Source organism: Chelonoidis abingdonii, chromosome 11 (assembly GCF_003597395.2).
Source record: "Chelonoidis abingdonii isolate Lonesome George chromosome 11, CheloAbing_2.0, whole genome shotgun sequence".
In the NCBI taxonomy this organism is placed as follows: domain Eukaryota; kingdom Metazoa; phylum Chordata; order Testudines; family Testudinidae; genus Chelonoidis; species Chelonoidis abingdonii.
The window spans coordinates 18631483-18642333 of record NC_133779.1 but is presented as its reverse complement, the minus strand read 5'-3'; the positions used below and the strand labels follow the sequence as shown (position 1 = coordinate 18642333).

The 10851-nt window shown below is 68.1% G+C and overlaps 1 protein-coding gene across 1 annotated transcript in view; it reads left to right on the top strand.

The window, feature by feature from the left end:
• Positions 1-7124, top strand: part of LOC116818908 (lysine-specific demethylase 5C) — a 13713-nt gene extending 6589 nt beyond the window's left edge. The window contains exons 8-17 of the mRNA XM_075070572.1: positions 1372-1399; positions 1765-1872; positions 1949-2157; positions 2419-2574; positions 3063-3203; positions 4009-4367; positions 4666-4804; positions 4945-5124; positions 5363-5562; positions 6542-7124. Of these exons, the coding sequence (XP_074926673.1) occupies positions 1372-1399; positions 1765-1872; positions 1949-2157; positions 2419-2574; positions 3063-3203; positions 4009-4367; positions 4666-4804; positions 4945-5124; positions 5363-5562; positions 6542-7124 (2103 nt within the window). The remainder of the gene's footprint in view (positions 1-1371; positions 1400-1764; positions 1873-1948; positions 2158-2418; positions 2575-3062; positions 3204-4008; positions 4368-4665; positions 4805-4944; positions 5125-5362; positions 5563-6541) is intronic.
• The last annotated feature ends 3727 nt before the right edge of the window (positions 7125-10851 follow it).

Genomic DNA, 10851 nt, shown 5'->3' with positions numbered 1-10851 from the left:
CGTCACCTCATGACCCCCATGAACCCAACACCCTCATGGGGCACTGTGCGTGCCGGTGAGTTGCCCCGCCCCTGCACTGCCCCAGCCACGCCGCCCTTCCGTCGCACCCGCGTGTTCACCACTCATGAACCTCAACACCTCATGCCCCGCCCTGCACTGCCCAGCCACGCCCCCTGCAGCTGCACCCGCTGTCATAACCTCCACCCTACAATGCCAACCCCACACAAGTAGCCACATCGAGTGCGCCGAGATCCTTGTCGCTTTCTCCACTGCCCCAAGCCACGCCCCTGCGCTGCACGCGCTCGTTCCCTCATGAACCCCCAAACACCCTTCTGTCCCGCCCTGACTGCCCCGGCCCATCCCCTGCGCTGCACCGCGCTCGTCACCCTCATGATACCCAACACCTCATGCGCACGGCGTGCCGGTGGAGTGCCCCACCCCTGTACTGCCCGGCCAGCCCCCCGCTTGCACCCGCTTGTCCACTCTCATGAACCCAAACACTATGGCCCGCTCTTGCTCTGGCCCCGCCACGCTGCCACGCTCGTACGCCTCATGAGACCCAACCCTCATGCCGTGGTGTGCCGATGGTGTCCTGCCCCCTGCATTTGCCAGCCCGCCCCTCACTGACACTGCTCGTCCACCTTCATGAACCCCAACACCTCATGGCGCACGCGTGGCGGTGAGTGCCCCGCCCTGTGCGCACGCTGTCGTCACCTCCTTGAATCCCAACACCCTCCTGGCCCGCCCCCTCTGCTCTGGCCCCCCACTTGCCCCCGCTCGTCACCTCCTTACCCTCATCACTGTCTGGACGCACGTGTTGCGAGTGATTCCCGCCCTGCAACTGCCCCGGCACGCCACCGTCTGCCCTGGCCATGCGCTGCCCTGCATTGGCTCGTCCTCTCATGGCACCCCAACGCTCTTTCCTGGCCCTGGTGTGCTGAGTGAGTGTCCGCCCCTGCATGCCCTGGCACGCCCCTCTGCCCGGCATGCTCCCCCCGCCTGCGCGCCTCAACACCCTCCTGAACCCCCAACCCCTCTGGCCGGTGAGTGCTTGCCCCAGCCACGCCTGTCTGCTAGTTGCCTTGCCCGCCCCCGTGCAACCCACTGGTGCCTGGCCCTCACTTCCCTCTGCAGCCCACCCTTACTGCTTGTTGCCAATTGCTGCCACCTCCTCCTTCCCTGCCACAACCCATCTCCTCTTCCCCATCCGCCCTCTGTGCCATCGCTCCTTTTTCCCTCCTCACCTCCACTGCCCACTTGCCTTGGCACCCCCACTAGTACCCGCCTTCACCGGCCCTGCTCGCCCCTAGCGCCGTGCCCCTCACCTTGCTCCCACCCCTTGCCACTCCTGTCTTTCCTCCCGCCCCACAGGTCGTCCGGACAATCCAGTGTGCAGGAGGTTTGTCTCACTTCCCGCGGGCCATCTAGCAGCTTTCACCAGGGCTACACTTTGTGCGGAAGCGTGAATTCTGCACTGCTGACTGGGTGAGTGCGCCCGGCCGCCTGGGTCTTGCCAGCTCGGAGGGGGGGGTTCTGGAGCTGTTGGCTGGGCGCCCGGACTCCTGGGCTTCTCCCTGGCTTGGAGTGGAGTGGGATCTTAATGGTTATGGGCGGGGGTGGGGGCTGGGACCTAGTGCTGGTTCCAATGCCGATGAGCCTGGACTCTGGTCCTCCCTTTCTTCTGCAGTGCCGCTGCGGCGCCAGTCATTGAGCATTACCGCGCTGCGCGCTACTGCGTCTTCTCGCATGAGAGCTGATCTGCAGGATGGCGCTGCCCCGAGAGGCTCGACCTCAACACTAGCGGCCCGCCGGTGCCAAAGGAGGTGTTCATCCTGGCGGAGGCGCGCAAGCTGCGCCCGGCCCTGTGGACAAGTGGGCTGGGGGAATGTGGGGGCTGGGTTGTGTGGGGCTGGGGGACAGGATCTGTGCTCCACCCTCTCCTCCCCAGGCGTGCCGGAGGCCGAGCGCGAGCCTTCGAGTGCTCCGGCGATGACGCGCCGTGCGCAGTGCAACGACACTGCGTTTCCTTTCGGCATTGGCCATGTTACCGGACTGCCCACCCGCCTGGTTGCCTCTACCCATCCACCCTCGAAGTGCCCTAGCAGCCGCCAGTACCTCAGGATGGCCACGGCCGGGACGTCCGGGATCCCAGCCCTGGTATCTCCCCAGCCGGCCATGAGAACCCCGGGGACCTCCCACGGCGGCACGACCCAGGAGTCCGGGATCCGAGCCCTGGGCCGTCCCGGCGGGCCACCGGGACCCAGGAGACCGGGAATTCCCGTCCTGGGCCCTCTCCCGTGTACCTGCCCCGGGCCTTCCCTGGTGCACGGGACCCGGAGTCCAGGCCCTAGGCCCTCTCCTTCCCTCCCAAGGCAGTACTTGGGTCCCCATGCGGCTGGCTGACCCTGTACACTGCAGGTACCGTACACGCTGGCCGAGCTCCCGGCCATGCTGCACAAGCTGAGGTTCGGCCGAGTCCCCTCTTACCCTGGGCAACAAGGTTCGAAATCGCCCTGCGAGGTGGCAGGAGGCGCAAGAGGATACGTGGTCGCGGCGCTGGCTTCCTGTGAGAGAGCGGGTCTCGCCCACACGGCCTTCCCGCCCTGCTTTGGCCTGAGTGCTGCCTTAGTTCCCAGTCCAGCCTTCCCCACTTCCCGCCACTGGGGGAGACCCGAGTCAGGCTTCCAGCCCCTGCTCTACATTCGCCCCACTCCCTCCCGAGCTGGAGGACCAGGAGTCCTGGCTTCCCCGCCCATAGCCGGCGGGGGAGAGGGAGGCCTGAGACAGTCATCGTTGCAGCGCTAGAGTGGAGTGCGGAGCGCTGGAGTCTGATGGCTCCGGTTAGGGCAGTTCCCTGCACGAGCTGCTACATCGGGCTGAAGAGCTGCCTGCCGAGGCCGAGCGCTGTGTCTCCGACGCTCTGCGGGACTCAATCAGCGGCCCTGGGGGGACGGGTGAGTGGGGCTGGGTGGATCGGGGAGCTGGACCTCTGTGCTGCGCCCTCCTGTGGGGGGCCCGCAGACTTCCTGACCCTCCCACCCCCGCCTTTTCCGAACCCCTAGTGGTGGGCAGTTCCTCAGGCTAACCTGGTGCCCCTCTTGCCCAGGGTGCCTGCTGTGCCGCTGTCGCTGGAGGAGTTGCGCACCTTCCTGGAGCGCATGAGCAGTGTGCCCTGCGTCATGCACCAGCTGGCCGATGTGCAGGTGAGCGGGCACCGTGGCAGGCGGAGGGGAGCTGGGTTGGGGGGTTACCCAGGGGCAGGGCTGGGTGTTGGGGGTACCCAGGCCCTTCCCCACCCTGACTCCCTGGCCCCCCGCAGGCAGTACTGGAGCGGGCAGGGTGGGTACCTGGGGGCTGGGTGGGGGTGATTACCCGGGCCGGGGCTGGGTTGAGGAGGTGCCCAGGCCCAGCCCCGCCCTGACTCCCTGTCCCCCCCACAGGCGGTGCTGGAGTGGGTTGGGGGGTACCCAGGGGCTGGGCTGGGGGTGGTACCCGGCCCCGCCCTGACTCCCCGGCCTCCCGCAGGTGATGCTGGAGCGGGCAGGATGGGGAGATGGGGCTGCGTGGGGGGTACCTGGCCCTGCCCTGATTCCCTGGCCCCCCGCAGGTGATGCTGGAGCGGGCAGGATGGGGAGATGGGGCTGAGTTAGGGGGTACCCAGGGGCTGGGTTGGGGGTGGTACCCAGCCCCGTCCTGACTCCCCGGCCCCCCACAGGTGGTGCTGGAGCAGACAGGGTGGGGAGATGGGGCTGGGTGGGGGGTACCTGGGCACTGGTTTGGGGGCTGCCTGGCCCTGCCCTGATTCCCTAGCCCCCCCGTAGGTGGTGCTGGAGCGGGCAGGATGGGGAGATGGGGCTGAGTTGGGGGTACCCGGCCCCGCCCTGACTCCCTGACCCCCTGCAGGCGGTGCTGGAGCGGGCAGGACGGGGAGATGGGGCTGAGTTAGGGGGTACCCAGGGGCTGGGTTGGGGGTACCCAGCCCCACCCTGATTCCCCGACCCCCTGCAGGCGGTGCTGGAGCGGGCGTTGGCGTTCCAGGAGGAGGCGCAGGAGGCCCTGCGGGGGCTGCCCGCCAGTGCAGTCCAGCTGCAGGGGCTGGTGGCGCAGGGGGCGCGGCTGGGCGTGGCTGTGCCTGAGACGCGCCAGCTGGAGCGCCAGGTCCAGCAGGCGGCTTGGCTGGAGGAGGTGAAGCGGGCGCTGCGCTCGCCCTGTGAGCGGGTGCCCCTGGCCCTGGTGCGTGGCCTGGCCCAGGCTGGTGCCACCGTGGCCCCCAGCCTGGCTGTGGAGAAGGCTCGGGCTGAGCTGCAGGAGCTGCTGACCATCGCCCAGCGCTGGGAGGAGAAGGCCCATCTCTGCCTCGAGGCCAGGTGAGAGGCCCGGCCACCTGGGTTCTGGGGGCAGCAGGACCCCTGGGATCTCTTTACGGCTCGGGGTCAGGGGAGCCCGCGTGCCTGGGGTCTCTCCCCAGCTCTGGGAGGAGAGTGGGGGCTGGGAGCCAGGACTCCTGGGTTCTCTCCATGGCTCTGGGAGGGGAGTGGGGTCTGGGTGGGTTAGAGTGGGGGCGGGCTGGGAACCAGGACTCCTGGGTTCTCTCCCTGGCTGTGGGAAGGGACGGGGGGCTGATGGTTAGAGCCGGGGGACCTGAGCCGTCCCCTACCCCCCCAGGCAGAAGCACCCCCCGGCCACGCTGGAAGCCATCATCAAGGAAGCGGAGAACGTCCCCGTGCACCTGCCCAACATCCTGGCCCTGAAGGAGGCGCTGGCCAAAGCCCGGGCCTGGATCGCCGACGTGGAGGAGATCCAGGTGAGCCCATGGGGGGCGGGGGGCTCGGGGTGGGGGGGGGGGGTTCTGGGGGACCTTGGGAGATCAGGTGCTTGGGGGGTCACAGGGTGAAGCTGGGGCCTGTGGGGGGAGGCGCTGACCTTCCCCCCCCCTCTCCCCAGAACGGGGATCACTACCCCTGCCTGGACGACCTGGAGGGGCTGGTGGCCGTGGGCCGGGACCTGCCGGTGCGGCTGGAGGAGCTGCGCCAGCTGGAGGTGCAGGTGGGCACAGCGCACTCCTGGCGCGAGAAGGCCTCCAAGACCTTCCTCAAGAAGAGCTCCTGCTACACCTTGCTGGAGGTGTGTGGGGGCTGTGGGGCGTTGGGGGTGGGGGCTCTGGGTCCCATGGGTCAGCGGCAGTGGGGGGCTGTGGGTGGGTCTGTAGGTCCCATGGGACAGAGGGTGGTGTTGGGGCTGTAGGCCCCATGTGGTGGCTGTGGGGAGGGTTGTAGGTCCCAGGGGGGCAATGGGTGGGGGGGCTGTGGTCCTATGGGGAGGGGGGGCACGGAAGGCAGAGCCCAACCCCCCTGCCCCCCAGGTGCTGTGCCCCTGTGCGGACGCTGGCGCAGCCAGCCCCAAGCGCACCAAGTGGCGGCGGGAGCCAGAGCTCGGCATCTACAAGTCGGACACCGAGAGCCTGGGGCTGTCGGCTCAGGACCTGCGGGACCCCGGCTCTGTGGTGAGTGGGCGGCAGTGTGGCCTGGCCCCTTTAGTGGCACCAGGAGAGACGGAGGGGGAGTGTGGGGGCTGCGGGGTGGGAAAGAAGAGGAGGGGAGATTGGGAGGCAGGGAAGGAAAAGCGAGATGGGCTGGCACTGCTGGCATGGGGGGGCCGGCAGCGGGCAGGGAAGGAAAGGGGAGGCTGGCACTGCTGGCATGGGGGGGGGCGGCAGCGGGCAGGGAAGGAAAGGGGAAGCTGGCACAGCAGGCATGGAAGGGGGAGGCTGCGGCTGGCATGGGGGGGCTGGTAGCAGGCAGGGAAGGAAAGGGGAAGCTGGCACCACTGATGGGGGGCCGGCAGCGGGCAGGGAAGGAAAGGGGAGACTGCGGTTGGCAAGGAGCCTAGCACCGCTGGCATGGGGGTGAGCTGGCAGCAGGCAGGGAAGGAAAGGGGAAGCTGGCACCACTGGCATGGGGGGGGCCGGCAGCGGGCAGGGAAGAGAAGGGGAAGCTGGCACCACTGGCATGGGGGGGACCGGCAGGGGCAGGGAAGGAAAGGGGAAGCTGGTACTGCTGGCATGGGGGTGAGCTGGCAGCAGGCAGGAGAGGAAGGGGGAAGGCTGGTACTGCTGGCATGGGGGTGAGCTGGCAGCAGGCAGGGAAGGAAAGGTGAAGTTGGCACCACTGGCATGGCGGGGGGCGGCAGGGGCAGGGAAGGAAAGGGGAGGCTGCGGCTGGCAAGGAGCCTGGCATCGCTGGCATGGGGGTGAGCCAGCAGCAGGCAGGGAAGGAAAGGGGAAGCTGGCACCACTGGCATGGGGGGGCTGGCAGGGGGGATAGGACTCGGAGCGTGCATGCGACTGCGCTGCCAGCGCGGTTGGCGCGAGTGGTGGACGCGCCCGGGCACCGGAGCTCGCCGGGACGCGCGCGTCGCTGACATCGGTGGCATGAGGGGGCCTCAGAGTTTGGCGGGCAGGCTGCCCCCTCTTCCCTGGGACCCCCCGCTGCCCTCATCGCGCAGAGCGGTCGTCGCTCGATGTATGCGGCTCCCCCAGTAGGGCGAGCAGAAGGAGCAAGCTGGGGCATCTGACAGGCTTCGCGCCGTACGGGCGCTCATACGCACTGAGACAGCACCCGGAGGCCACCAGCGCCGGCGCTGAGCGCCCATCCCTCCTGCCTGTGGCAGACCGCCCGGGCCCACCGTCACTCGGCGTAGCGCTGTATGGAGTGTGGCGACTGGTTCCCGCGCCCCATAGCGTGGCCTCGGCCCCCGCGGGCGGCCAGGAAGCGCTGCAGCCTAGCAGCTGGTGGGATTGGACACCAAAGTTCCTGTGCCCGCAAGGAACTATTGCCGCGCTGGTGCTCCGCCGCGTCCCGCGCCCTTGCTATCTGGGGCGTCCCTCTGGTTACGGCTTTGCACCGACCAGTGACGATGGGCTGGAGCTGTTCGGCGCAGCGCGGGCGAGGCTGCGTGCTGCGCCGAGCGCCCACTCACCCTGGCAGGACCGGCGCCTGCCGCTGCTGCGCCCTCGTCCCGGCGTGGCCGCCGCCCTGGGGGCCCTGGCGGCGTTTGCGCACGCGGCGCTGCACGGGACGCTGGCGCGCCTGCGGGAGACGCTGCAACGAGCAGCCAGCAGGTGAGGGGCGCGGCCGGCACTGCGGGAGGGGTCCCGTAGAAGCAAGCTTGCCCACCCCGGAATTGGCCTATCTCAGCGAGGAATCCCCAGGCACACCACCCGCTAGATGTGGGTCACTGTGTGTGGTGGTGGGGTGTGAGATGGAGGTGCGGCCAATGGCCTGCATACCTAGTCTGCCCTTCCCCCACTATCGCCCTAAGACGGGACGCCACACCCGGAGATGGGCCCCTTCACCTCTGGTTAACGTGCCCGCTTTGCCTGCACCGGGGTGGGGGCGGGTTGGACCAGAAGGGTGCCGGTGTGGGGACCGGAGGGACAGAGGAAAGGATTGGGGGGGTTGGGGTGGTAGCGTCGGCACGGGGGCAGTGGGGGGGCAGGGAAGCTGGCAAACGCGAGGGCGGTCGGGGGGCACGGGAGGGACAGAGGAAGGTTTACTGGGGCGGGGCTGGCAGCGGGGTGCGGTGTGGCGACAGGCAGAGGGAGGGAGGGCAACGGTGGCACGGAGGTTGCATACCGCCTGTCCCCCCCAGACGGAGCGCTGGGCGCGCGCTGGCACGGCTGCAGCCCGGTGCTGGGAGCTGCCGCAGGGACTGCGGCGGGGCTGGAGGCAGCTGCTTCTGGGGGTGACCTGCGAGGTGACGCTGGCACGAGGGGCAGAGCCTGTGGAGCTTGCTGGCAGGCCACCAGGGTGCCCCGTCGACACTTCCGCCACCATGCTGGAAGGTTGAGGGCAGGGGCGTGGCGCGGGAGGGAGGCTGCGGTCGGGAGGTCAGGGGCACCGGGGGGCTGGCGGGCGGGGGTGCGGGTGGGGCGAGGGGCACTGGCAGGAGCTGGTCAGGTCGGCTGGGAGAGAGAGGCAACCGGCAGGGTGCGGGTCGGCTGTGAGAGGCACCCGGGCGAAGCTCGGGAGCGGGTGGGCTGTGGGTCGGGAGAGAGGGCACTGGCAGGGCTGGGGTCGGGATGGGGCTGCGGGTCAGGCTGAGCGGCACGTTCAGGGTGGGGGGGGGGCTGCGGGTCGGGAGTGAGGGCACTGAGAGGGTTGGAGGTCGGGGACGCGAGTCGGAGTGAGGGGCACCGCGATGGGCGGGGGCCGGGGACTGCGGCTGGTCAGGAAGTGGAGGCAACGGCTGGCTGGAGCGGGTCTGGGCACTGGGGGGTGAGGTCGGGCAGTGAGGGCTGGCACCGGCGGGCGGGGGCTGCGGTGGGAGTGAGGGGCACCGGCGGGAGCTGGGGGCGCTGTTGGGTCGGGGGATGAGGGAGCACCGGCGGGGCTGGGGCGGCGGGCTGCGGATCGGGGGGAGAGGGGCACCGGCGGGGCGGGGGCGAGGGCTGCCGGTCGGGAGTTGAGGGACACTGGCGGGGCTGGGGGAGGGGCTCGGTGATGCGTAAGTGAGGGCCTGGGGGGCTGGGGACTGTGGTGGCGGAAGAGGGCCACGGCAGGATCAATGGGGCGTTGTGGGTGTCGGCGGGGCAGTCCCGCATGACACTCCGTTGCCCCAGCGTGGAGCAGGCGAGAGAGGCCGTGGTGCCCGGAGCGCAGGGCGGTGAATGCCGAGCGGCGCCGCGAAGCGGCAGGCCGAGCGGGGAGCTGGCCCCGCTACAGAAGGGAGGAGTAGAGCAAAGAGAGTCGGGAGTAGTGAGTCCCCGATGTGGCGGCCCCCGGTGCCGCGCTGACACACAGCCAGAACGGCGTCGTGGTGAGATTTGGAGGTGGATAGGGGGAGAGGTGGTTTGGTGGCCATGGGGGCTGTGGGCTGGGTGGAGGCGGCTGGGAGCTCCCATCCGCCCCTGGCTGGATTCCCTGACTGTATGGGGGGCTCTATGGGTCCCCCCCCTCGCTAATCCCCTCCTTCTTGGTCCCCACAACGCAGTGTGACGCTCGGCCCCGCTCCCGAACCGGAACGGTGACGATGATGCGCCCTGACGTCGGGGGGGGGGGGGAGGGGGAGGCAGCGAGGGCCGGAGCTGACCCCCCCCCCGCGCTCCCGCCGGCGGACCGGGCCGGACTCGCCCAGTGTGTATATTCGTATCCTTCCTTTTGTTATGGATTACCTCGTGCAGAGACGGGAGTGGGGGGAGCTTGCTGACACCCCCGCGGGGGCCAGGGGCACCGCCCCCAGGACTGTGCTTTCCGATTCCCATGGACGTCTCGGGCCCCTCTGATATACCAGCACAAGCCAGATCGGCGCCGACCAGTGCCCCCCACTGGTTGACTGATGCTGGGGGGGGGCAGATTGCCCCCCCCACACACACACACACACTGCAGCCTGCCCCCTCCCCGGAGCTAGCACAGCGCCTCTCCAGCCGGATGGATGTTTAGGATTGGGGGAACAACTTGATGGTTTTCGGGGGTGGCAGGTGGGCGGTCAGGGCGAGGGGGGGGGGTGGACCAACTGGTCTGTTCCAGCGTTGCCCCACGACACCCTTAGGGCCGCCTGACACTACCTTCCTGTCTTTTTTAGTTTGTTCCTATCATGTCTATGGGGGCGGGATGGGGGGGGGTGTTATTGTATTATGATTTTTTTATTATTATTAAACTTTGGAGGCTAATGGAGCTGTTTGTGGAGGTCCCAGGGGGGCCCCCAGAGCTGGCTGCATCTTGGCGCCTCATCCCTGTGCTGCGTTATATGGGGCTGTTCCCCAGCTGCTCCAGCTCAGAGCTGGCTGCATCTCAGCCACCTCCCGATTCCAGGAATCTCAGTTGTTTACTTGGTCCCTGTTTCCCCTGGGCTCAGCTACGCTCAGCGCACCCCCCCCATCACCCTGATCTGATCAGTGGGGGCTGGGATTGGCCCCCAGAGCTCTGGCCTGGGGTGGGCGTGGGGGAGAACAAGGCAGGATTGAGCCTGGAACTGCAGGGACAGAGGTGAAAACTGGGACAACAGTAATTTGGGAGTGGGAGGGGGGGTTCCTTGGCATGTTGGCAACTGGGGGTGACTGGCTGAGCTATGGGGGGCGCCCAGGACAGTAGGATGATGCGGGTCAGGAGTGGGGCACCACCAAGGCTCCCATGGGTTCCCTCCCCATACATCCGTCGTCAAAGTCGCGTCATGTCTTGGGGCCCATTTCACCGGCCGCAGTGCCCACAGCCAGTGGCATCGCTGTGCGTGCACCTTCCAGTCCATGGGTCTTGGGGGAGCACCAGGGCGGGTGCCCCTTTGCCCGTCGCCAGAGAGTTGGAGCCTGCCGGGTGCTTTCGTCCAGCCTGAGCCCCGGTCATGGCCGAGTCGGGCTCAGTGGAGAGATGCGTTTGTGTCTGTGAGCGAGATGTCATGCAGCGGGAGATGGTCGTCCTTGCGGGGGCGTCCAGCGCCGGCTCCGCCTGCAGCCGGGCTCGGCGATGCTCTGTTACTGGAGCCCACCTGCGCCATTGGCATGATGCCAGCCCCCATTCCCCTCTCCTTGAGTGCATAACTGAATTCTGAAACCTCCGGGGGAATCATGAGGTGAGGAGTTCCACGGGTGAATGTCAAAACGAGTGTTTCCTTGGGTCTGTGACCCAGTCTCAGCTCAGAAGGGACCTCGGAGACCTGCCCCAAAATAATCCCTCAAGCCGAGTTTTCAGAAATCCAGCCCAGCTGGTGTTTGAAATGGCCAGCGATGGAGAATCTGCCAGGCCCTTGGTCAGTTGTTCCCCTGCTAATTCCCCTCAGCGTGAAGCCTTAGTTCCAGGCTGAATTTGGCTCGTTTCAGCTGCCCGCCGTTGGCTCAGGTAATTAAATATTGGGTCC